At 43.8% G+C, this 26,307-nt stretch overlaps 1 protein-coding gene across 1 annotated transcript in view; it reads left to right on the top strand.

Annotated features, from left to right (window-relative positions):
- Positions 1-26,307, top strand: part of ALS2 (ALS2, alsin Rho guanine nucleotide exchange factor) — a gene marked incomplete at its 3' end in the record, with an annotated part of 74,607 nt that overhangs the window by 27,548 nt on the left and 20,752 nt on the right. The window contains exons 6-19 of the mRNA XM_015414627.1: positions 1,216-1,384; positions 2,010-2,106; positions 3,042-3,119; positions 3,877-4,059; positions 4,668-4,839; positions 7,405-7,585; positions 9,969-10,034; positions 16,035-16,197; positions 17,207-17,338; positions 17,662-17,790; positions 20,692-20,762; positions 22,525-22,591; positions 24,125-24,327; positions 24,554-24,619. Coding sequence (XP_015270113.1) covers positions 1,216-1,384; positions 2,010-2,106; positions 3,042-3,119; positions 3,877-4,059; positions 4,668-4,839; positions 7,405-7,585; positions 9,969-10,034; positions 16,035-16,197; positions 17,207-17,338; positions 17,662-17,790; positions 20,692-20,762; positions 22,525-22,591; positions 24,125-24,327; positions 24,554-24,619 — 1,777 coding nt within the window. The remainder of the gene's footprint in view (positions 1-1,215; positions 1,385-2,009; positions 2,107-3,041; positions 3,120-3,876; positions 4,060-4,667; positions 4,840-7,404; positions 7,586-9,968; positions 10,035-16,034; positions 16,198-17,206; positions 17,339-17,661; positions 17,791-20,691; positions 20,763-22,524; positions 22,592-24,124; positions 24,328-24,553; positions 24,620-26,307) is intronic.

The raw sequence follows: 26,307 nt of genomic DNA, 5'->3' as shown, positions 1-26,307 counted from the left end.
AAGAGTGTCTGATCACAAAATTGGGATCTATCCAAAATCTTTTTTTATGGAGACTCCTAGCTCTACCTAGATGCACCCCTGCAGCTTTGATGCGAGCAGAACTCAGTTTGTCCTCTGTCAGGGCCCGTGTACGTGTAGCCTTGATAAGATATTGGAGAAAGCAAAGCAATGACACCACCAATTTACTTCGCAGACAATGTGATGAGATGCTGTTGCAAAATAATGCTGCCCAGATAGCCTGCTATAATAGCATCCTCCATTGCTGCTCCACATCAGATGACACCCAGGGTGTCCCCATAGCTGGTTCCAATATTTGTGACTGGATGTTTAAATGTGATGTTGCAACAGACAGGCAGTCAATTTCCCAGTCCAAACTCTCCCAGTGGTTCATACTGATTAAAAGGGACCACGTCAGAGCCTCTTACCTGGTTAATTTCTCCCCCCTTAACCTCAGAATAGCCTTTCCTTCAATTCGGTTTAAAACCATTTTAATGGCATGTAAGCTGCTCTGAGACTCCAAGTGAAGGGTGGGTTAAATCCAATCTCTTCTCTTCTTTTTCTTCTTCTTCTTCTTACTCCCAAACACCACTGGATTTCAGTCTTTGCATTTGTGGAGCTTCAGTTCCAGAGACCCTATCGCCAGCGTTCCCTCTAAGCTGAGTTAATGTGAGCTAGCTCACAGTTTTTTAGCCTCTGGCTCACACATTTTTGTCTTAGCTCAGGAAGGAGGGCTCCAGAGCAATGTTCCCTCTAAGCTGTGGAGTCTTGTGAGCAAAAATTCTACTTTGTGAGCTGCTGGCATTAAAGTTGTGAGCGAGCGATTTGGCTACTGCATAAATTAGTTTGCTCTGGAGCCATCCTTCCTGAGCTAAGTCACTACATTTCATCCTGTCACAGTGCTTTTAATGGGCTTACATTTTTCTTCAGACTCAGAGAAGCTGTGTTTTCTTCTCTCAGATGCTGATCCATCTGTCTCCTATAGAGTGTCGCTCCTTGCTTTAGCAGCCAAGAAAATACAGGCTAGAGCTGCAGCTAAACAAGGCAGTGCTTTTATTTGATTAGTACTTTTTTGTTTGTTTTAATGCTGATGTTTGTAATTATGTTATATATGTCAGATTGTAACAGCCTTTGGCATCTGACCACATAAATAATTTGCGTTCTTTGTTTCTGTGCTCTAAGAGAGTTGGGTTTTTTTCTGGTTTCCTTTTGTAAAAGTTTCTCCGAGGCTCTTGAGGAAAGTAGGACGAGCTAAAATGAGGACGGTGGCTCTCACGCCGACCTATAGTGGTGAAGCAGATGCGCTTCTCCCATCCTTACGAACGGAGGTGTGGAGCTGGGGAAAGGGAAAAGCCGGACAGCTAGGACACGGCGATGTCTTACCAAGGTAAGGAGTTCCTGAAGGCAGCTGTTCCATGCCAGGGTTCGGCACTGGCTTTTCCCTCCATTTTCCCACATTGGAACAGAAATTCCCCTCTGCATTGCACGCTGCTTTCACTTCCTTTTGTCATCGGATTTTATGGTACCCTCCACAATGCATGCCGCTTTCGCTTTCTTTGATCATCGGATTTTATGGTACCTTCTGCATATATTTATGGCCGTTTTATGGCTGTTCCGGGGTGATTTTGCAGTCAGTACGGGCTTTGCCTTGAGGTATTTGAATGTGGTTTTGAGCTGCACTTTTTCCTTCTGGTTGAGAGAATGTGGAGCGAATGCTAAATCCAGAATCGCCCATTACTTACAGAGTTTGTTGGGATGTTAGCTAAAAGCCGCTATGTCCGTTTACAGAATGTTTACCATTTTGTTCATTGCTTCAGTCACTACGTTAGGCCCATCCGTAATGGGAAACCCCCCCACAAAAAAAACAAAACTTGGTGTCAACATTGTCATGACATTCTCCTCTGTGTTGCTAATGATATTTTAGATCAGTTAGAAATCTGTATTTCGTTATGCAACATTCTGTGTTGCATGTTCATGTTGAGGAACCTGATTTCATTTTCTTGGGTTCACAGGCTCCAACCACTATGTGTAAAAAGTCTTGATGGTAAGGAAGTAATTCATGTGTCTGCCGGTGGGCATCATTCCATGGCACTCACTGCCAAGTCGCAGGTATGTGAATAAAATATTGTTGTCTGCTCATGCTTCCAGAGCCTTGTTTGATCTTCTTGGGTTCCCATTCCCCTGGTCAGACTCTGACATGATCCATTGGGTTGAAAAGAAGTTCTCAAGCAACAGGCTTAACAGCTTTTGGTACAAATGTATATAGCTTTGCAAAAAGTGTAAATGAATGCATTTGGTTTTAAACTAAAGAATGCTAAACTATATGAGGACATTCACTGAAATGTAAAAAGTATGCTCCTTTTAAAGTGAGGAGTGGGGAGCATGTGATGGCTTGTGGGTAGGATCTGGACCATGTCCAGGCTAGGAAATAGAGTTGTAAGAGGTAAAGGAAGTGCTGAATGTGCAGGGAAGATAATGAGAAGCCCATAATACCAAAGATTCCCCTGTCTATATAAGGAGTAGGGGGAGAAAAGACACAAGAAAGATGTGCATACCTGAGGAGCAGAAGGGGAAAAACCCAAATGTGGAAAGGTGTGCTCAAGATACTGACCAGTACTCTTAAAAATTGGAAGTCATAGAATCATAGAGTTGGAAGGGAACTCCAGGCCTATCCAGTCCAACCCATTCATAATGCAGGAAATTCACAAATACCCCCCCCACACACACCCGGCGTCCGCCGCTCCACGCCCAGAAGATGACAAAAGTCCCAGGAAGCCTTCCCAGAAGTCATTGTGAGGCTCTAGTGGTGAGGGAAGGGCAGGCCGTGCATTTCCTGCTTGTGGTGCCACAGAGCACATAAGTGAACCGACTCTGAGCGCCAAACTGAGTTTCAGAAGGTGCTCGTCTCTAAAGAATGACGGTCTGTAAAACCTAGAAGAAAATATGAGTAACAGTTGAATGACATTGATTGATATGCTATCATTCACTTTCTTTGAATATAAAGTAGCTGTTCTTTTCCCGTTCTGCCCACGTTCTCTGCACAGGTTTATTCATGGGGCAGTAATACTTGTGGACAGCTTTGTCACTCGAATTCTCCAACCACGGTCCCTCGTCTTGCAAAGGTACTTCTTAAAATTCTTTTTAAAATGTTTAAAAGTTCATGAGTTTTCGGTATACAGATTGAAAACTTTGTTTCCATTTTGAGAGTTCTAGCACCTCTTTTTTTGAAAAAAGAGCCCTGAAGTCTAGTAATATTAACTAAATTTGAAAGCTTGGGTGGGTCATCTTTGCATTTTTAAAAATTACATGCATTTCGTCTTTGCATCATGTTGCCAAATAAGCATAAAGGGCACAATAGTATACATAGGCTGCATTCATCCAAATGGTCAGTCTTATTTAAGCAGCCTAACTGTGTGGAAGATTGCAGCCTAAAAATATTTCCAAATTCTTGAACGACAAGTGGGATAACAGATAATATTTCTGCAATCCTCAGTGTTCACCTATCCTTACTGCTTGCAGAAATATCCCACCTATTAGAACAGGGCCTTATTTTACAGATTTATCAGTGCACATCATAGGGCAATTGTTCAGAATTACGTATATGATATTTTGACAGCTGAATCTTATGCAGTTGATGGTGATAGGCTAACTAATTTTTTTAAAATTAAGGAAGGCTTGTTGCTTTGATTAAACGCAAGGGAGAAGCTTTCAGTTTTCTATGTGCAACGGAATAATTCTGTTTCAGAATCAATCTTCTATGAGCCCGTTCTTCATATGGTCAAGAAGTTCCCTTTATCTTTCTAGTAGGGTCTTGTTCTTATTTATTTCTCTCCTATTCTGTGATTTATTTCTCTCTCTCTCTCTGTGTACGGCTTCCAGGTAAACAGTGACCAAAACGTCTGGCATATAGTGGCAGGCCCAGATTATTCACTGTTTCTGGTAGATGGAGAAGATTTCCAGCCTTTATTATATTATAGTGGTCAAGGAGAAAGGAAGGAAGGTGACGTCTCATTTGAAAATGGCAGCTCAAAGAGTCCAACACTGTTGCTCTCATGTAGTAAGGTATGGATTATTTTTCTGCTTGGGATCAGTTGAAAATTTAGCGGCCTAGTAGTAGTGTTTAGAAACAGAAACTTCCTTGCTCCCAGGAACCTGTTAAATTGGGGGGGGGGGGTAAAGTAGTGCAGAGGAGGCTGGAAATAAGGAATTCATGCCGATCCCTGGCCTGGTGGAATGTGCTCCCGTCTGAGATCAGGGCCCTGCAGGACTTACTCCTGTTCTGCAGGGCCTGTAAAATGGAGCTGTTCTGGCAGACCTTTGGTTGAGGCAGCTGGCATCCAATAAAAACTGGTGTCCCCTGCTGAAGTTGAAGCTTACTACCTCTGCGTGGCCCAGATTAAGAAGATCTCAGAAACCCAATGGCGCCTGCTCGGAAACTATGTACAGAGATAAATAGTGTGTCCTGTTTTAATCTATGTTGTTTTAAACCGTTTTTAATTATTCTGTGAGGTTGTATTTATGTGTTTTAGAACTTGCTTGTAATCCACCCTGAGCCCGCTGTGGGGAGGGCTGAATATAAATTGAAATAAGTAAGGAAGATACCTGTGTAAATTAGAGCTGACTGTAATTTTTTTCCTTAGGTTTTTAAAAATGGTTTGCCTTCCTTCCAGCTAGGGTATATAAGCAGTGTGGCAGCAGGGGGAACGAACTGTTTGGCCTTGGTGGATAAAAACATTATGGGCTACATTGCCAGTCTGCATGAGTTGGCTTCAACGGAAAGACAATTCTACACAAAACTGAGTGCTATAAAATCACAAGTCCTCCGACCTCTCTTGGGATTAGGTGAGGCATTTCTTCACAGCATCTTCTTCTATGTCTGACTGACTTTTAAAGGATGACTTCCTTTTTGTCTAAATAGATTGCCATTGATGATTTTCCGTCTTAATACCAACAAAAACCTCTCTAACCAGGTATCCCCCCTCTAAGTCACCTCTCTAACAAGGTATCCCCCTCTGTCCCAGCCACGCACTGCAGCTGCCGAGAGGCTCAGATAAAGAAAAACCTGCAGACTGCCTTTGGTCTGCCTTTAGCACTATGCTAGATCTCCTGCTGTTTCAGGACATAACACTGCTTCTGTAGCGTTTAATATACCAAAAGCTTCCCTGCCAGGCAAGCCGCTGGGTTCGAAGGGTATCGCCGCACTATAAAAGTACCAGCAGCGGGCGGCAGAATTCCAGACTTCGTTTGCTCATCCCCCAAATTGACACCCCCCCTTGGCCCTTTGCTACACGCTTGCTTTCTTCACGGCCACCCAAAGTCTTCCTTTTCTCAAATCACTGGTTGGAAAATACACACACACCATGAGGAAAGGAACTGCCCAAATTAGATCTAATTTACAATCGTACATTTTTATGTGTCTGCATGAGAATCATGGAACAAGATCCACGAATAAAAACCAAAAGCTTCCCTGCCAGGCAAGCCGCTGGGTTCGAAGGGTATCGCCGCACTATAAAAGTACCAGCAGCGGGCGGCAGAATTCCAGACTTCATTTGCTCATCCCACAGATTGACACACACCCTTGGCCCTTCGCTACACGCTTGCTTTCTTTTGGCCACCCAAATTCTTCCTTTTCTCAAGTCACTGGCTGGAAAATACACACCATGAGGAAAGGAACGGCCCAAATTAGATATAATTTACAATCGTAGATTTTTATGTGTCCGCATGAGAATCATGGAACAAGATCCACGATCCTAAGAATGTCACCATTTGGCCACACGGAATAAAATGGGAATCAATCGACACCTCTTTTGGCTTATTATATCAACAGTTGTCCTTGGTGTGTATGTGTATCTAATGTACTTGTGACCACCAAAGAAGGCCCAACGGTCCAAAATGTGTTTGGTCTTGTTTACCGTGATAGTGATCTTATTTGTATGCCATTGACTTTGGGATAGTCATTTGTTTTATATAATGTACATTGAGGACTACTTAGTCTGGTGATTTCAATCTAGAGGCTAAATTCAAGGCCTGTGTTTTTGTTTTAATATATATATTTATTTTTAAAAAACAGAATAGGGATACAGAAAGAAAAAAGGGAAAGGGGGCAAAAGTTTAAGAAAGGGATTTAGAATACATATTACAAGGACTTTCCAATATATGGTAATTATATAACATTTAAAACATATTTCAAGTACACAGAATATTCATGATATTCAGGAATATTTTCTCTCTCCATCATGTTGAAACTTGCCGTTGGATCAATAGATATTTAATAAACTACATAAACTAATTGTCTTAAAATCAGGAGGACATTATTTAACATTAACTATCAGATATTGAATATTTGGAATTAATGTTATATATTAATTCTTGAAGAATTTTGAAACATTAACATCTCATATATTATAATTTCTATAATCAGACTGTAGTCAGAAAAAGCAAGTAATACGTTTTAAAGATATTTCAAAAAATACAGTGATAAGCGAAACTTACATCTGAAACTGATTATATGTAAGATATATCATAAAATACTTGTAATACTATTAATCCATTAGCTAGTATAACTGTAAACTGTATCTACATCAAAATATCAAGTAAAACAGCATTTCAAAAAATCAGGAGGACATTATTTAACATTAACTATCAGATATTGAATATTTGGAATTAATGTTATATTAATTCTTGAAGAATTTTAAAACATTAACATTTCATATATTATAATTTCTGTAATCAGACTGTAGTCAGAAAAAGCAAGTGATACATTTTAAAGATATTTCAAAAAATAGTGATAAGCTAAACCTACATCTGAAACTGATTATATGTGAGATGTAAAATACTTGTAATACTATTATTCAATTAGCTAGTATAACTGTAAACTGAAACTACATCAAAATCTCAAGTAAAACAGCATTTCAGTTACTTCGTACAGATCAGAACCAATAGAAGTAATCTGTATTATTTATTTTCCATCTTTATCCATAATAGGCGTAATAGGTTTCCCATTTCCTTTCAGATTCCTTGATTGGTCTTTTGTTTACATAATTTGTTAATTTGTCCATTAGAGCATATTCTGCCATTTTATCTTTCCAATTTTCACTAGTAGGACATTCCTCTACTTTCCATTTAGTTGCCATTACTACTCTGGCTGCAGTTAGCATATATCTAAACAGTTCATGTAATGTTCTTTCGGTGTTGTCTGGCAAAATTCCCAACATAGTCTCTGGTTTCTTAGCGAAGTCCATTTTTAAAATTTTCTGAATCTCAGCCATGTATGTCTTTCCATACATGTGTTTGATTTGACAGAAACCGGAATTAATGTAGGCTGATAATTGAAGTGGTAGCGTTCCTGCCTGTTTGCATACCTGTGCGCCATTACCTAGTATAATGGACTTTTTTGAACCTGTGCAGATAACTTGGGCACCGTATCAGCTATCCAGCTCCTGCAGGAAATGGCAAGCATGTTCAGCAAGCTGTGTTACCTGACCGGCCAGCATGGAGCCTCTCTGACCAGTTTTCTCCAGGGATCAAAAGAGGCAAAGAACTTGGCTGTCGTGAAGCACTCAAGCCTTCTTTTAGAAAGTTACACTGAGCAAGTATCTGATTCTGTCTTGTATTCTCTAGAGATTCAATTAGCTAGTATAACTGTAAACTGAAACTACATCAAAATCTCAAGTAAAACAGCATTTCAGTTACTTCGTACAGATCAGAACCAATAGAAGTAATCTGTATTATTTATTTTCCATCTTTATCCATAATAGGCGTAATAGGTTTCCCATTTCCTTTCAGATTCCTTGATTGGTCTTTTGTTTACATAATTTGTTAATTTGTCCATTAGAGCATATTCTGCCATTTTATCTTTCCAATTTTCACTAGTAGGACATTCCTCTACTTTCCATTTAGTTGCCATTACTACTCTGGCTGCAGTTAGCATATATCTAAACAGTTCATGTAATGTTCTTTCGGTGTTGTCTGGCAAAATTCCCAACATAGTCTCTGGTTTCTTAGCGAAGTCCATTTTTAAAATTTTCTGAATCTCAGCCATGTATGTCTTTCCATACATGTGTTTGATTTGACAGAAACCGGAATTAATGTAGGCTGATAATTGAAGTGGTAGCGTTCCTGCCTGTTTGCATACCTGTGCGCCATTACCTAGTATAATGGACTTTTTTGAACCTGTGCAGATAACTTGGGCACCGTATCAGCTATCCAGCTCCTGCAGGAAATGGCAAGCATGTTCAGCAAGCTGTGTTACCTGACCGGCCAGCATGGAGCCTCTCTGACCAGTTTTCTCCAGGGATCAAAAGAGGCAAAGAACTTGGCTGTCGTGAAGCACTCAAGCCTTCTTTTAGAAAGTTACACTGAGCAAGTATCTGATTCTGTCTTGTATTCTCTAGAGACTTATTGTACAGCTGAAGAGAAGTTATAACAGAGGGGGAAATGAAATAAGAAAAGATATTTGAAGCTTTGTGCTGTTATCTAAATTACTGTGTTCTGAAACCTGGGAACCAAACTGCACATTCAATAAAATAGCAAGTGTTCAACAAAACTTGCAAGTAGAGGGGTTGTATTTTTTGTTTTTGAGGCCCTTCCTCATGTCATACTTCAAATGCAAAGGTGCCTGGTTGTGTTTGTGGCTCAGTGAACACTGAACTGAAACGACCGTACATTTTGAATGTTCAGATATAAATGATAACGTACCGCTGGGTGGGAAAATGGAACGTTGATGCCGCTACTCCCTCCTCAAAGATGTAACCCACCAAAGCACTCACAGTGTGAAATTTCTGTTAATTTCGGTGCAGCTCATCTAGGTTGGCGGTTCCTAACCTTTTCAGTATGGTGACCCTCAAGCCCAAATTTATTTGGTCATGGCGACCCATCCAGGGCTGTCCCAAGGTAAACGAGGGCCTTGGCACCTGTCTCGTTCAGCATTCAATTTCTACAGTGGCTAACCAGGGGTTTTTGACAAACCAACAGATATCACGCAAGCGGCATAGCTGTCCCTACTAGGAATCCCCAACAATTGGCATTACAACATACATAGCCTTTCATACAGAGGTTATATTCTAGCCTTTTTAAAATAGCTCTTTATTTTAAATCCAGGTGGTCAGCTGTGTTGGTCTGAAGCAGTAGAACAAATCTAGAGTCCAGTAGCACCTTTAAGACCAACGACATTTTATTCGAGGTGTGAGCTTTCGTGTGCATGCACACTTTTACAAATTTTCAAGCTCATACCTTGAATAAAACTTTGTCGGTCTTAAAGGTGCCACTGGACTCTAAATTTGTTCTTTATTTTAAGTTTAGTTTATAATAACTATAAGAAAATTAAAATTCAACCGCGGTAGGTTAAACATAGTAGTACAGTCAAGATATGTCCCAGTACTTGGTCTGTTGTACATTAATGCTTCTTAGAGAGGTCAAATCATTTGTTGCATTCACTTAGCAGCACTTAATAAATGCAAATCAGATGATAGTTTTGTGGGCGTTATTGGCTTCGTAATGCTCCCTTTCCATATATTTAAAATATTCCAGTCTCTGAGTACTCTCTCCTTCTCCATATTTCTCTCTACAACCCCCTAAGATTCTCACTTACTCTAGTGACCATCGGGACAACCTGGACGGTCAGCAACCCTAGTCCAGCAAGTTTATGAGGGGATTTTAATGGGGGGGGGGTTCATATGTGTGTGTGCGCGTGACTGTATGTGCACCTGGAAGTCATGGTGACCTCTGGTGACTGCCCCCTACTGGGGACCTGTAGGATATTCAGAGAGGTGGCTGAATAAAGCTTGCCCCCACCTCCTGACTGCTGATATTCCAAGAAGGTCTCCCATCCAAGTCGACCCTGCCAGAGTCGACCCTGCTTAGTTCCAAGATCTAATGAGATCGTGCTTACCTGGGCTAGCCAGGTCAGGGCAGGGTATTTTAAATCTGAAAGTCAATTTATACTCACTTTTCCTTCCACCTCTCTGGTTTAGATATTGCACTTCCTTGACGAACTTTCTAGTGATGGGTGGATTTGCGCTTCTGTCCAAACCAGCAATGTAAGTTAAAAGTGCACTAATGTTGATGATGATCGGTGTAATGCCTGCAAGCCCCCTAATCTGAATCTCCAGCCGGGTGCTGCTGCTCGTGTTAGCGCTGCACAGTGTCACCTAGAGGAGGAAACAGGACCACTTTGCACTCTCACAGGCTCGTTGACGACAATTTCCTGGGCTTGCCTGGGTTCCTTGTTTGGTGAAGTGACGGAGGCAGAGCATTGCTTCTGTGCATGCTTCTTAAATGTTCTGACTTCAATGTCCTCTTTGGCAACAGTGGAGGGGATGCCTCTGTACTGTGTATTTCTTTATTTAAGAACATAAGAGAACATAAGAACATAAGAGATGCCAATGTTGGATCAGGCCAAAGGCCCATCCAGTCCAACACTCTGTATCCCACAGTGGCCAGAAATACCAGTGCCATCAGGAGGTCCACCAGTGGGGCCAGGACATTAGAAGCCCTCCCACTGTTGACCCCCCCCCAAGCACCAAGATGACAGAGCATCACTTGCCCCAGAGTCCCTATCTATACCTTGTAGTTAATACCCACTGATGGACCTCTGCTCCATATGCTTATCTAATTCCCTTTTGAAGCCGTCCATGCTTGTAGCCGCCACCACTTCCTGTGGCAGTGAATTTTGCCCAGGTGTTCTCCTATTCCTCCCCCCACCCATCCCAGCAACAGATCTCCCTTGTAAACTCTGGGGCACATGAAACAGAAATAAGTGCGTGCCTGTGGGCGTTCTGCTCTCTACAGTCATGATTATGAATACAGAAAGCGGTGGTGCATTATCATATATAATAGCAGAACGTATGATCGGAGCTAAATTTGTGCTTTAGTTCCACACTGACATCTCTTTTGGGTATCTGGCCAAGTTCTGTAGTACATGAAGCAAAGTGTCTCTGAAATGACCTACAGTAGTAAGATAATTCCTGTATGTGCTATAGACATCTATGACATATTTTCAGGAATATTATTACATAAATGTGAATTGTTTGGGTGACAATTGATATGCTGTAATGTGTGATAATACATTAGCTGCTTTCAGCGTTACAGAGTTTAATCCAGAAGTATGCCTGTAGTCTTATTGGGACTGTATGAGACTGTTTTTGTTGAGATGCTTCACTTTCTTACCTTTACTACAGAATTTGTTTTTCTAGTCTCAACCTTTCTCCTACCTCTCAGATGGAAAAAAATTAAGACAATTGTGATAATATAGCATACGGAACAGTTGTTTGCAACAGGCCCGTCGCTACACTGGATCATTTCAGGGCTCTGCCCCCTGGCTTTCCATCAGGGTCCCCCAGTTTACTACCCTGGACAGGTAGGCAGGCAACCAGACGAGATGTGCTCACTGGCCAGCCAGTGGGTAAGAAGGGAGGGCAGAAGTCAGCTGAAGTCAAAGGGGCAGATAATGGTAGGTTGGTGGCTAGCTGGGAAGGAGATGGGGTTGCCAACTACATGCTGACAAATTCCTGGGGATTTGAGGGGTGGAGCCTGGAGAGGGTGGGGTTTGCAGAGGGGTGGGACCTCAGACAGGTAGAATGCCATAGACTCCACCCTCCAAACCAGCCATTTTGTCCTGGGTAACAATTGCTGCCAATCTCCAGGTGAGGGCTACAGATTACTCACAATTACAACTGCTCTTCAGGTAGCAGAGATCAGTTCCTCTGGAGAAAACAGTGGACTCTGTCATTATACCCTGCTGAGGTCACCACAGCAAATTGACACTGTTTGCCCAAAGCCAGAGCACTGCCCCAGAGCCTCTTTCTAGATCCCGTTGTATTGCTTTCACAACGGGCTTTACTGCTAGTCCTATATAATAGAACGTATGATCGGAGCTAAATTTGTGCTTTAGTTCCACACTGACATCTTTTTTGAGTATCTGGCCAAGTTCTGTAATACATGAAGCAAAGTGTCTCTGAAACGACCTACAATAGTAAGATAATTCCTGTATGTGCTATAGACATCTATGACATATTTTCAGGAATATTATTACATAAATGTGAATTGTTTGGGTGACAATTGATATGCTGTAATGTGTGATAATACATTAGCTGCTTTCAGTGTCACAGAGTTTCATCCAGAAGTATGCCTGTAGTCTTATTGGGACTGTATGAGACTGTTTTTGTTGAGATGCTTCACTTTCTTACCTTTACTACAGAATTTGTTTTTCTAATCTCAACCTTTCTCCTCAGATGGAAAAAATTTAAGATAATTGTGATAATATAGTATACGGACCAGTTGTTTGCAGCAGGCCCGTTGCTACATTGGATCATTTCAGGGCTCTGCCCCCTGGATTTCCATCAGGGTCCCCCAGCTTACTACCCTGGGGCAGGCAACCAGGCGGGCCCCAGATGAGATGTGCTCACTGGCCAGCCAGTGGGTAGAGTGCCTGGCGGCCCTCCGCCCTTGCCTCACCTCACCCTGTGGCGCTCCGCTTTGCCCCCGGCCAAGCTGCTCCCAGTGGCCGCCCCGCCATCTCCAGCCCCAGCTGGTCCCTGCCACAATGGGCAGAGCGAGTGCCCCTGCCTACCTGCCCTCCTGCCTGGGCGCAGACGGTCAGGACGGGACGATGAGTGGGCGCGGTGGGGGCTATGGACCCTATTTCCAAAGCAGGGAGCAGGGCCCCTGGCAGCGGGGTGTCCACGCACAGACTGGGCGGGTGCGCTCCTTTGTCCCAGGGCTCCAGGACGACGACTCATGCTTCGGGCCCAGGTCTGAGCGGCGGGGGCAAGGGAAGGGGGGAGCTTGGGCGCAAGGGAACTTCAAAACTACTACTCCTCGTCCCCCCGCAGCACACCAGGACTCAGTTGGGGCTGGAAGTCAACTCTTTGGAAGGCCCTGATTCGAACCCTTTTTATTTTAATTTCAGTGCCCCCTAAATTATTTAAAGACCCACCGATTTAAGAAATCCTGGCTACGGGCCTGGTTTGCAGTTCGTGTTCCTCACCACCTACTTGCTGCCTTGTTTGCCATCATGAGTCTGAGGAGAGAAGGCAAGATAGAAATGTGTTAAATTAATAAATAGTTTACGTGACAACAGTAAAAGATTAAAGTTTAGGAGGAGGAGGAGCATTATATCTTTCCGTTTTCCCCCTAAATTTCGATCTGCCCCGGAAGATCCTTATTTCCACGTGGCTTCAACATTTCTGGAAAGTTGCATCCTTTCCAGGTGAATTCTATAAATACTGTTTTTCATCCTTTACATGGTTTTGAGAGTAAAGGAATGTACAGATGTATTTGCAAAATGGATTTGCAAACCATGTGTGCTTCGCCACATGGTTTTGAGAGTAAAGGAATGTACAGGTATATTTGCAAAATGGATGTATTTGCAAACCATGTGTGCTTCGCTAAGCATAAAGTGCCTTCCTACGGAAGGATCCTGTCTTTTGAAACCTGTGTACAAATAGCAGCAGCCTGAATAGCACAGACTAGCCTTAGCTTGTCAGAGCTCAGCAGCTAAGCGGGGTCAGCCCTGGTTTGTATTTGGATGGGAGGCCCCCCCCCCCAAGGAAGACCTGGGTTGCCTTGGCGAGGTAGGCGACGGCAAACCACCTCTGCTCATCTCATGCCTTGAAATCCCCATGCGGAGTCAACATAAGGGAGTTGCATTTTGACAGAACTTAAGCTATATCAGAGAAGGAAGGAAGCCAATTGAATACAAAGGCTAAGGTTCTGATACAAACGGTGATCCGTACTTAGCCTTGATTCAGTTTAGATATTAATAGCAGGTGTTGTATGTAGTAATGATATAATAATAATCTAATATCAGGTGGTGTTTGTAGTAATAAGTGTCATAAGCTATGGCTAGTCTCTTACCGGGAACTGGTTACATTCCCATTATGTATTTTGAAAACCACTGAAACGTCTGTTCCGTTATGGATATCAAAGCCTGCAGGAAACATTTCTGTGGGTAACGGTTATATATTTAGCACGAGCGATTCAGACAATGAAATCTTTTCGGCAAGGTAACTAATGCCGGCGGTTAATGATATCAGACAGTCTTCTCCGACTATTCCTGCAGATCTCCTTTTAAGCTATTCAGCTTAAAAGGGAAGAAGAAACTCACCAGGATGCCTCATTGTTAGGCAACTTTGCAATGTTTCCTTTTTGAGACATTACCCGGGACTTGGTCTTACGGCACTTCTGATACTCCTTGATGCCAGTATTGTGCCTTCCCAAGTTTGCTCTCAAAGTACTTTTAAAAATGCAAGCTATCCAGATGGTTAGTTTTAGCGCCTGAGAAAAAGGAATTCTCTGATAGAGGATCCCTTTCCCCCCCCTCCCCTTCAAGCTGGTTAGAAAATGAGGAGTCGAGGAACTAGGCAAGGTACCTTCGTTTGATGTTTCCGAGGCAGCACCTCGTTAATCATGTAGAGTGGCCCTGCTGTTTAGTTCGCTAAGCTACTCCTTTGTTCCCAAAGCTTTGATTTCCCCCTGTCTTCTGTGCCTTTTGCTTGTTCCTTTCCGGATTAAAAAAAAACCACCTTATTTCATTGCTGTATAAATACGTTGATCGGGACGTATATCGTTGCAAAAGGCAACAGAGAGGAATGGGGGGGAAGTAGATTGCGTTTAACCTTGCATTCGGATGTAATGTCCTTTGAACATATTTTCCGCTACTTTGAACTTACAGCCTCTTGAGAAGCTCTCTGAAAAGTTAATAAGTTCTGTTCGGGGTGGGGGGGGGCACAATATGGATTCCTAATTGGAACTTCCTTGAGCTTCTTTTAGCAATCGGGAACTATGCAGTAAATATACTCGGACATTTATGTATTTATCACAAGATTTCCGGTCTGCTTTTTCGGCTATAGCTCCCAATCGCTAAAAGAAGCTCCTTGAACTCCTTTTGGCAGTGCAGTAAATATACTCGGACATTTATGTGTTCATTTATCACAAGATTTCCAGTCGGCTTTTTGGCTATAGTTCCGAAAGCGTGTACAAAACAATGCCGTAAAGTCACATATTAAAGCTAAGATTAAAAAAGAATGTTGACAAAAAATGAGCATCAGCGAAAAGAGCAAAATGGCCGAAAGCTGCAGAGAATGGCCATGAGATGGGAGGAGCCAAAGGAATCACTGATGAGCGAGCTTGAGCTAAATCTCTGGGGAGGGAGAGAGAGAGAGCAAGAGAAAGTGTGCATGTGTAGTGGAGACCAATGTAGCATTTACTGGGGATGGAACCTGAAGTATGGTTTAATTGGGAGATCTTAACATTTTAGCTGTTCATGATAGGGTTGCCAGGTCCCCCCTGGCCACCAGCAGGGGATGCGGGGTGGGTGGGTAGGGTTGGCAGATCCAGGTTGGGAACCTCCTGGAGTTTTGGGGGTGGAGCCTGAGGAGGACAGGGACCTCATTGGGGTACAGTGCCATATAGTCCACCCTGAAAAGCATCCATTTTCTCTGGGGGAACTGACCTCTGTAGCCTGGAGATGAGCTGTCATTCCGGGGGGGATCCCCAGGTCCCACCTGGAGGCTGGCATCCCTAGTGAGCAATGTAAATGGCAATAAGTGTAGTTAATGGTAACTTCAGCACATGGTTTCCCTCTAGAGCTATGCGTCTCTTATCAAAGTATGGCGTATTGCTTCTCGCCCGGATCCTTCTGTGGAAGTTGGCTCAGAAGGAGGGAAGATAAGTCACCCAGCCTTGTAACCTGGCCTTAACAGTGTTCTGAAGAAACACAATGCAATTACTCTACTTAAAACTAAGCATACCTAGATGGGAAGCTGTCTGAGAATAATATGTAAGCTACTCTGAGCTCCTTGGACGAAGGGCAGAGTATAAATAAAGGACACAACTAATTCTTCAAAGTGACTCCGTTGCCAGACTAAAACCCTGTTGAATTATTCCCTCCCTTTGTACTTGACAAGAGAATGAATTCCTCCCCCTCATTGGATCTGCCTCAATCTCCGCTGGTTTATGATTCCACTGAACAATAATTATATCTATTTTAGCGCTGAAAGCAAGGCTTCTAACACACACCTGTCTTTTTTTACCTACAGGGATTTCTTAAGTAAAAACCCAGCATTGCTCCAGGATTTGTCGGAGACAAATGAGGAAGCCCAGCCTTTGGTGGAGGTGCTGAACACTTTATTTTTCTTGCCCGTCAGAAGACTTCAGAGTTATTCTCGAGTTTTGCTAAAGCTGGCTACTTGTTTTGAAGTGGTAAGTTGTTGGATGCAAAAGCTTCAGTTGGGATGTGTTTTGATTCCTTGGTTACTTGAGGCTAGGGTTTCTAGGACTGGGTTGGGAAATACCTGGAGATTTGGGGGGGTGGAGTCGGGAGGGCGGAGTTTGGGGAGGGGAGGGACCTCAGCAGGGCATAATGCCATAGACTCCACCCTCCAAAATGAGGTAAATAAATAATTTTAACCTTCCTTTGTGCATGCAGAAATAATCAGTTGTATCCTGGTTAGTATTTGGATGGGAGACCTCCAAGGAAGTCCAGGGTCGATACATAGAGCCAGGCAGCAGCAAACCACCTCTATTAGTCTCTTGCCTTGAAAACCCTACAGGGCCACTGTAAGTCAAGCTGCGACTTGACGGCACTTCACACATACATTTTATACATATCTAATAATATTAATTACTGCAAATCATTAAGAAGAGAAGAGAAGAGAAGAAGAGATTGGATTTATACCTGGCCCTTCACTACCCAAAGGTGTCTCAGAGGGGCTTACAAACTCCTTTCCCCTCCCCTCCCCACAACAGACACCCTGTGAGGTAGGTGGGGCTGAGAGAGCTCTGACAGAAACTGCTCTTTTTCAAGAACACCTCTGACAGAACTATGGCTTGCCCCAGGTGCAAGTGGAGGAGTGGGGAATCAAATCCGGCTCTCCCAGATTAGAGTCCGCAGACTTAACCACTACACCAAACTGGCTCTCTCTCAGACTTAAGCAACTCAGCCTTACAATTAGTTGAACTTCTTGCATCGAGAGGCTTCATCTGTCACCTTGTGCTACCCATGAGGGTTTTGTTTGCTGTGACTTGACTGACCTTGTCAGACTTTTTAAAATACGTCCCTTTCCTAATATCGCCAGTATGAACTCATTGTAGTAATGAACCTGCTTGCGGGGAGGGCAGGGTGCAAGTCCAATAAAATAAAATTAAAATTAAATAAAACGTTGGGCTAAGTCACTGGAACCCATCTCCTTTTATTTTTATTCCTCCACAGACTTCTCCGGAATACCAGAGCCTTCAGGATTCCAGTTCTTGTTACGAATCCCTGGCTGTCCATCTTGGCAGGAAGAGAAAAGAAGCCGAGTACACCCTTAGCTTCTGGAAAACCTTTCCAGGGAAAATGACAGTATGTTGACAGCTGCCAGCCCCACAGCAGCAACTTCCCGTTCTCCACTAGCACAAGCTCGGCACCTCATGCTTCCTTCAGTCTTAACGCAGCCATTCTCTTCCCCTTCCACACCTGCTTATCAACGGGCAATACTGCCTGTCTCAGAAGGGATTATCCTCAGCCCCTTGTAGTTCAGTTTTTGTTTCCCCATTGTAACATAATTGTGATGGGTACAAATTCAGCCACGGTCTGCACACATAACTTGAGCTGACGATATCAGGCTTGTATCGGTCGGCCGTTGATGGGTTAATCTGTGGCGGTCTCTTTCACTTTAACGATAGGACTCCTTGAGGAAACCAGAGCGGCGATTGATCTGTGAAAGCAGCAATCGAGGGATGTCTCTACAGCATGCTGGGAGATTCTCGGTGAACTGGTTCATCCTCTTCAATGACGCCTTGGTCCACGCCCAGGTGAGCTCTCACATGGCTCTCGTGTGTGTGTGTGTGTGTGTGTGTGTGTGTGTGTGTGTGTGTGTGAAGTGCAGTCAAGTCGATTCTGACTTACGGTGACCCTATGAAGTAACGTTCACCAAAATGTGCCTTGCTCAGGACTCGCAGACTGAGAGCCGTGGCTTCCTTGATTCACTCGCTCTATCCCATGTTGGGCCTTCCTCTTCTCCTGCTGCCTTCACCTCTTCCTAGCATTATTGTCCTTTCCAGTGACTCTTATCTTCTCATGATGTGACCAAAGTATGATAGCCTCAGTTTGGTCATTTTAGCTTCTAGGGAGAGTTCAGGCTTGATTTGATCTTGGCACTTAGAGCTGAATTGTTTCTGTCTGGCTGACTAGGGCCAGATTTGAGGGTTCCCAGGTAAAATTTGCTCCTCTGCTGCGTCTCCCCCCCCCCTGGGTCGTAGAGTTTCTTGGCCACAAGGGCCCATACCCTCAAAGAGGTTTGAAAGGTGAGAGGCTCAGCTCTTTCTCCGGGCATCTCTCCCAGCTGAAAATGGGAAATCCCTAGGGTTGCCAGCAGTGTTCCCTCTAAGCTGAGTTAGTGTGAGCTAGCTCACAGTTTTTTAGCCTCAGGGGAATGCACAGCTTGCCTCTGACTGAAAGATAGAGCACAGAACCCAAAGACAAGCTAGGTAAAACCTAACAGATATCTTGACAGATATCTTGGGACTCTAAAGACCAGCATGTTGAACTGGGCCCAGAGTCTTACTGGAAGCTCATGCTGTTGACACAAGTTCATTTGTTCCCTGTGATGAGTCTCCATTAACAACCTGGCCACTGCATTTTGCATGGGCTGAAGTCTCCAAGCCATTGCAGTAGGATGGAAAGGGAAGCCTTTTGTTTGGAGAGCAACCTGACAGTTCAGGAATAGGCAAGACATTATTTATTTAAACCTGATCTCATCAGACCTTGGAAGCTCAGCATGCTCAGCCCCGGCTAGTATTTGGATGGGAGGCCTTCAAGTAGGGTTGCCAGGTCCCTTTCGCTCGCTGGCGGGGGGACTGGGGGGGACGTTCTGGGAGTGGGAAGTGACATTGCCTCCCATTCCCCCTGAAACAGTGACGTCACACTTGATGTGCCTGTGTCACCCAGAGGTGATGTTGGCGACATCAGGGCAGCACTCTGGATATTGGACAAAACTCTGTGGTAAAATCGGCATCAAACCATAGAGTTTTGCCCAAGATCCAGAGCATCACCCCCTGATGTCGCCGACATCACTTCCAGGTGACGCAGGCATGTTGTGTGCAATGTCACCTTTTGGGGGGATTCCCTCCCACTGGCAATATATAAATATAATAATAATAATTGGGGGATCCCCTTCCCCCACCAGGCAAATGACAACCCTAGACATCCCAGAGACTCCTCCAATGTCGTATCGGCCTCTAGTGCAAAGTCCTACTTCAACCTTGGCGTATACGCAGAAGGCACAAGAGCTGAACAAACATTCCCCAAAGGTCCTGTCCTTCCAGATTTGGGAGTGGGGAAGCTGCGTAATTCAGAAGTGCCGCTTAAAGCCAAAGTCATCATCCCCCCCCCCTATTTCCCTTAGCATTTCTAGTGATGGTGAGAAGGCAAGCACGGTCTCCCAGAGGTCAGCCTATGTGGTGTAGCGATTAGAACGTCGGACTAGGATCTGAGAGACTCGGGTTCGAATTCACACTTTGCCATGGAAGCTCATTGGGTGACCTCGGGCCTGTCACGCATTCTCAGCATAACCTGCCTCATGGCATTGTTGTGAGGATAAAACAGAATAGAGGAAAGCAACGTAAGCCATCTTGGGTCGCCAACGGGAAGTAAAATGAAATACAAATAAGTAAATGAATTTTCCCTTGGGCAGCGGTGCAGTGGTATTACTGTTCTTTGTAGCCTTGACAAAATTAAACTGTTGGATGCTTCATTGAGATCCCATGGAGCTGTGTTTTGTGTATTCAGAATGAGAATGGGTGCTGACCCTGTGGCGTTCGGCTCTTTCTCTTTGAGCGGCCATCCCTGCACAGAACGGGAGATTTCTGCTGTGGCGTCTCTGGGGTGGGGTCCCACGACGGAGCTGAGTGATCAGGCTCCTCTTCCCCTTAGTCGAGAACGTCTCAGGAGTCTCCTCTGGGTCCTGGGGCCTCAGCAGCTCTTTGTAACCGATGCCTGCTTGTACAACCGCACAGAATTTATTCTTTTCCTGAAATGGATGTTATGGCGGTCTCTGCATTCGGTGCACACTAGCAAAATGATCATTTTATTTCCGTATCTGGAAGGACATGATTATCGTTTTCATTAAATGCTGAGGCTGTCGTTATCTTCCCGAAAGTCGTTGCAGAAATATTGAAAAAGTATTTGCCATATTGAGTTAAAACTTGTAAGCATGCCCTTCCTGACTTTCCCATTTGGAATTAAAATAGGGAAGGGAGGGACAGAAATGAAGGGCCCCTGGCCCCACGCCAGTTAGCGGCACAGCTGCCTTTTAAACTTTAAAGGGCCATTTTAGTGTAGTCAGCAAGGTCTTCCCATTGAAAGTAATGGCCATTTAAAAGGGTCAACGAGCTGGGGAATGGCCCCCAGATCTAAAATAAGAACTGGGAAGTGTGTTGGGAGGGCCAGATCACTATCAGATAGTGCTGATCCGATACCTGAAATATTAAGACATTTTACTGGGTCATCCACCTCTACTCTGCGCCCACACAAAGTCAGCTTCCCACCAGGATACAAAGAGAAGGTAGGGAGAAGCCTGCATATCTCTGAATAATTCTGATGAGTGATATTCCATCATCTGGTTCTTAAGCAGAATAAGCAGTGAAGGAGTATTTGTTATGAGTGAATCTAATAGTAATAAGTTTTTCCTTTTTTGTCTTTTTTTTTTGTTGTAGTTCTCAACTCATCACATTTTCTCCTTGTCCACGCTGTGGGTAGAGCCTGTCTCTGAAGAGTCTGGTAATACGTAAGTATTTCTGGGAGGCCCTTTCAAGTTACAGGTTATTAACTTTTTTGCGGAACCTTTTTATTTTAAAAATAAAATCCTAATTCCCTTAACGTTCCAGTGCTGTGGTGCTCTTGCATCTCCTGAGATGTCAGTATAATGATGCCGGAATAACATATTTAAATAAATTCGGGTGGGTTTGAAGCAACAGAACAAAGTTAGAGTCCAGTAACACCTTTAAACCCAGTTTGAGTCCAGTGGCACCTTTAAGACCTACAAAGTTTAATCCTGGGTATAAGCTTTTGTGTGCATGCCTTCGCTGGACATTTTCAAGCAGAAGCTGGACGACCATCTTTCGGGTAAGTTGTAGGGCTATCTTTCGGCTATGCTCCTGCATTGAGTAGTGGGTTGGACTAGACGACCTGTAAGGTCCCTTCCAACTCTAACATTCTATGATTCTATGAAAAGCTTATACCTAGAATTAAACTTTGTTGGTCTTAAAGGTGGCATGGGACTCAAACTTTGTTATATTTAAATATAACACTTCTGGTTAGTGAGGTGACACTGTCAACAGCAGCAGATTTGGCCCTTTCGAAGCACATATTGGTTGGTGCAGCAATTTTTAAGGCGAAGTGCCGGTATTTGTTGAGGATGCACATAGACTTTTAAACGTCTGCCTGTCTCTTGGAGGCTAACTGATGGTCGTGCCCTTAATGTTGCTAAAAGACTTTTATGTCACAACACTGGAGAGATAAATACCCACCTCCTGTAACCCACCCTGACCTGGATGGCCCAGGCTAACCTGCTGTCATCAGATCTTGGAAGCTAAGCAGGGTCAGGGTCTGTATTTGGATGGGAAACCACCAAGGATGCCCAGTGTCACTATGCAGAGGCAGGCAATGGCAAACTGTCTCAGTTAGTCTCCTACCCTGAAGACCCTGTAACCACTGGACTCAAAGAATATAGGGGCATAATTCGTTGAGGATGCACATAGACTTTTAAACGTCTGCCTGTCTCTTGGAGGCTAACTGATGGTCACCGAATATGAACCTTCCGTGCCCTTAATGTTGCTAAAAGACTTTTATGTCACAACACTGGAGAGATAAATGCCCACCTCCTGTAACCCACCCTGACCTGGATGGCCCGGGCTAACCTGATGTCATCAGATCTTGGAAGCTAAGCAGGGTCAGGGTCTGTATTTGGATGGGAGACCACCGAGGATGCCCAGGGTCACTACGCAGAGGCAGGCAATGGCAAACTGTCTCAGTTAATCTCCTACCCTGAAGGCCCTGTGCCACTGGACTCAAAGAATATAGGGGTGTAACAGAAGTAAAATAAAATGTACCAAGCTTTGGTTAAATTGCATGATACCATTTTATTTGCTAAGCCCACCCTAAATTATGCAGTGAGGCTGGGATAGAACATATACCGGTAGCTGATGTGAGCACTTTTTTACAGGTGATTTTCTGTTTCCTTTGCATTCTTTGAACAAAATATTTTGTCTAATATATAGAAAGCAAATTGGCTCTGGGACATTGATCTAATGGGCACATTTTCTCGTGGCCAGATGCAAGAAGGGAAAAAAAGTGCTGTAGGAGGCCCATAAGCTTGCTTTAGTATTTATTTTGGCCTGTACTAGGCATGCTAATTTGTTTAGTTGTTTTTTTTTTAAATCTTATTTTCTTGGTCTTTGTGTTTCATAAGCAAAATTAAGTAAATTAGTTTATTTCTCTGGATTACAGTGTTGTGAACATGGATGATTTATTTTCTGTTTTCCTATCAGAAATGGTTTGAGAATCACCACACCCGAGGAGCAGTTCATCCTTATTTCATCAACACCACAGGAAAAGGTAAGCAGGCGATTAGTTTCCCATAGAATACAGACTGGCTTACTTTCCAGAGCCAATGTCAATAATTTTCCTTAGCCGTTCTTTAATAGTTAAGGGATGGGTATTTCATAAAATGATCTCTGCTTCTTTTGCACTGTAATTAGGCTAATTCTGTAGGGGGCAAGTGTATAGTATGGACAGGGGTCATTCCGTAGAAAAAGAGGTGCAGGAGCTCATTAGCATAACTCATTAGCGTAACTTATTTGCATATGCCACACACCCTGACGTCACCGGAAGTGTGTCAGAAGGCAACACCCACCGCTCAGGCTCCACTGGACTGTTTTGGATTGCTAGCTTTTTTTGGGGGGGGACAGGCAGATCTGTCCTCACAGAGGAGGGAGAGCTTGTGCCTGAATAAAACTTGGTCTTAAAGGCGCCCCTGGACTGTCTTGGACTGGAGGGCCAGGGGGCGCTCTGCAACTTACCTGGCTGCTTCTTGCTCTGACTGAGGGCTGCTGGGAGCAGGGGGTGGGGCTTGTTGCATGTGCCCACCCCCTGGGCTCTTTGCTGCTAGAGCTCCGCTCCTCTGCGCTCCTGCAGGAAATGACCCCTGAGTATGGATATTATTAATGTTCAGTCTCCTGCCATAGGAGAAGGAAAGGACTGAATTGTTGGGTCTTCAAGTGATGGCTTGTGACTAGGGCTGCCAGTTCAGGTTGGGAAGCCCCTGGAGATTTGGGGATGGAGGCTGGGGAGGGGAGGGACCTCATTGAGGGGCAATGCCACAGACTACACCTTCCACAGCATCCATTTTCTCCACGGGAACTGATCTCTGTAAGTCTGGAGATGAGCTGTAATTCCAGGGGATCCCCGGGTCCCACATGGAGGCTGGCATCCCTATTTTTGTGGTTAGGAGCACGGAGTTTGGTGTTTGTGGTTAGGAGCGCAGACTCTTATCTGGGAGAACTGGGTGTGTTTCCCCACTGCTCCACATGCAGCTGCTGGTGTGACCTTGGGTCAGTCACAAGTCCTTTCAGAGCTGTTCTCTCAAGAGCAGTCCTCAAAAGAGCTCTCTCAGCCCCACCTACCTCACAGGGTGTCTGTTGGGGGAAGGGGAAGGAAAAGGAAAGGAGATTGTAAGCCGCTCTGAGACTCCTTCGGGTAGTGAAGGGCAGGGGATAAATCCAGTCTCCTCTTCTTCTCTTCTTCTTGTGACTCATAATCAAATGTTCATTGACCTAAGATCCCACGTCAGCAGCATCACTGCAAATTTCTTCTTTAAAATGGTTTAAGGAATTTTTTAAGTGGGAGAAAAATGAAAAGAAAATGAGGGTCTACATGGTAAATAACATAAAATTGCATTTGATGGTCTTGAGACTTCTGCAGTGCTGCGGTTTTTATCCTGGTTGCTTCCATGATTAGTCGCACGTAGGTCTATTGGGCAAACTTGGTGTCATTCCTGCAGCCTTCCTGTACAAGTAACTGGGGGGGGGGTGAACAAGGTAACATGAAGAGAAGACAAGTATTTGAGTACTTTCACTGCATTTGTTTCAGACAAAGTGGCTGAGAGCTATAAGTCAAGCAGTGGATCAGGCCTTAAAAGGCACAACTGACTTGCCACCTTACGTGAGCAGTGGAAATCTTCAGAGGCAAGAACCCCCCATTTCCCGCAGCGCAAAATACACTTTTTACAAGGATCCTCGGCTCAAGGATGCCACTTACAATGGACGATGGCTTTCTGGGAAACCACACGGAAGGTGAAGATGTGCAAATGCTTGTATGTATGTGTCTGATAAGCAGAAATTGCTGAAACGAGACAGGGTTTTTTAAAGTTGGCTAAAATAGAGTTTCTAATCCTGAAGTCCGAAAGCCAAATGACAACTACTCATTTGTTTTTGAAAGCTGCAGTAGTCCTGCATAAACTGTGTTATGTGAGGCTCCAAATGACAAAATGGCCTATCTGTTGTGCTCTGTATATTGCAGAGGAGTCTTAAAATGGCCGGATGGAAGGATGTATTCTGGCATGTTCCGAAACGGCTTGGAAGATGGGTAAGGACAAAGAGCAGGATCGGTTGAAGGGTGGAGAGGAGGGAACCTGTTTACTGTTAAAGAATTACTTCGATAAGATGCTAAGTGATTTGTCTTTACCTTTGTGGAGGAAAAGAACAAATCTGTGTTGATTCTAGATGTTTTGCGGTATGAACTGTTATCCCTTCGTACTGTTAGACTGACTCTTATGGTGTGACCAGAAGTAAATCTTGTGAAGATTGGAAAGTATATTTGGGATTGCTGTACGAAACGAGGTGCTTAACTTTTTATGTCTCCCATACTTTTATAAACCGAACAAGAAAGGTCTCAGCCTAAGAGGTGCACAAACCAAGAATACACGAAGCTGACAAAAAGACGCTAGAAATCATATATTATACATAAGGCAAAGCTGATGAACCAAAGTCTTTATAGAAGAGTCTCAATACACCTTGAGAGACAAACCGAAGAGTCATAAGAAGACATGAAGTAGTTTGGAGTGGTTGGTTGATGAAATTCTCCGGAGTAAATTTCCATTTCGTTAGTCACTTCTTCCGAACTTCATCACAGAATTGAGAGAGCCTCAATTTGCCCGCTTGAATGTCACCGTATGCAATGCACTAGGATCAACTTACATTATTTTTCTGAATGAATCAATGGGAAATGAACTTATGATGAACTGAAGATACAAACAACAGTTCTATGATGAAGTTCGTAAGAAGTGACTAATGAAACGGAAGTTTACTCCGGAGAATTTCATCAGCCAACCACTGTCTCAAGGTGTATTGAGACTCTTCTATAAAGACTTTGGTTCATCAGCTTTGCCTTATGTATAATATATGATTCCTAGCATCTTTTTGCCAGCTTCATGTATTCTTGGTTTGTGCATCCCATACTTTTATAACAATTATTCAGTGGGTGGAAGTTCTTTGTTGCCTTCAGCCTGAATGTTGAGGATATTTGCTGTCTTTACATAACTGATTGTTATCCATATCAAAATATACATGGCATTTTGGATTGCTGGTTGTCTAGAAGGTATTGCCAAAAATACAAAATTCCTTGACTCCAGTGTGAAACCAAAAAAATTACAGAAACAGATTAACTTGACACCAGTATAGAAGTACTTGTGTTTATATACCCACTGCTTTTCAACTTCTCGGCTAGGAAAGTCATTGGCTCATTTCATATTCTGTCAATCTTGTTTCTTCATCAATAAGACATGTACTAGATTTTCAGTGCTATCCTGTATGTGTGTGCATGTGTACAGGTGTCAGCTATGCTGCCATTGTAGGTGGGGGGGAGGCAGGAAGCAGCTGGATGAACATCTTAATGTGCTGGAATGTTAGCTTTCATTTCTTCTGCTGTGTCTTATCTTTTCGCCTGATCTAGTGACCTTGGTACCTCGCTCCTCTGGCTTTGCTGGGAAAGTGAACCCGTTAGTTTAGGCGCGCTGCAGTATACCCTCTGGTTGGCTTAATTCCATCAGGGGACCCCACTTTGAATTCTGTATATCTTCTCCTCTCCCACCTTTAGCGTTAGATCTAACGCTGAATGTGTAGACAGATGACCTGCCTTTACTGTACTCAGTAAACTTGATCCTTCTGAAGGAATGTTGTTGATACTGATTGTTGTGGGACTCTGACAACAGGGAGGAGGGAGGAAGGAAAGAGATCCACTGAGTTCAGTTGTTCTTACTCACAGTACCGCAGCCT

The sequence above is a fragment of the Gekko japonicus genome, unplaced genomic scaffold (assembly GCF_001447785.1).
Source record: "Gekko japonicus isolate JY-2015 unplaced genomic scaffold, Gekko_japonicus_V1.1 scaffold855, whole genome shotgun sequence".
Classification (NCBI taxonomy): Eukaryota; Metazoa; Chordata; class Lepidosauria; order Squamata; family Gekkonidae; genus Gekko; species Gekko japonicus.
Note: the sequence above shows the minus strand (reverse complement) of the source record. Positions and strands in the feature narration are given on the sequence as shown.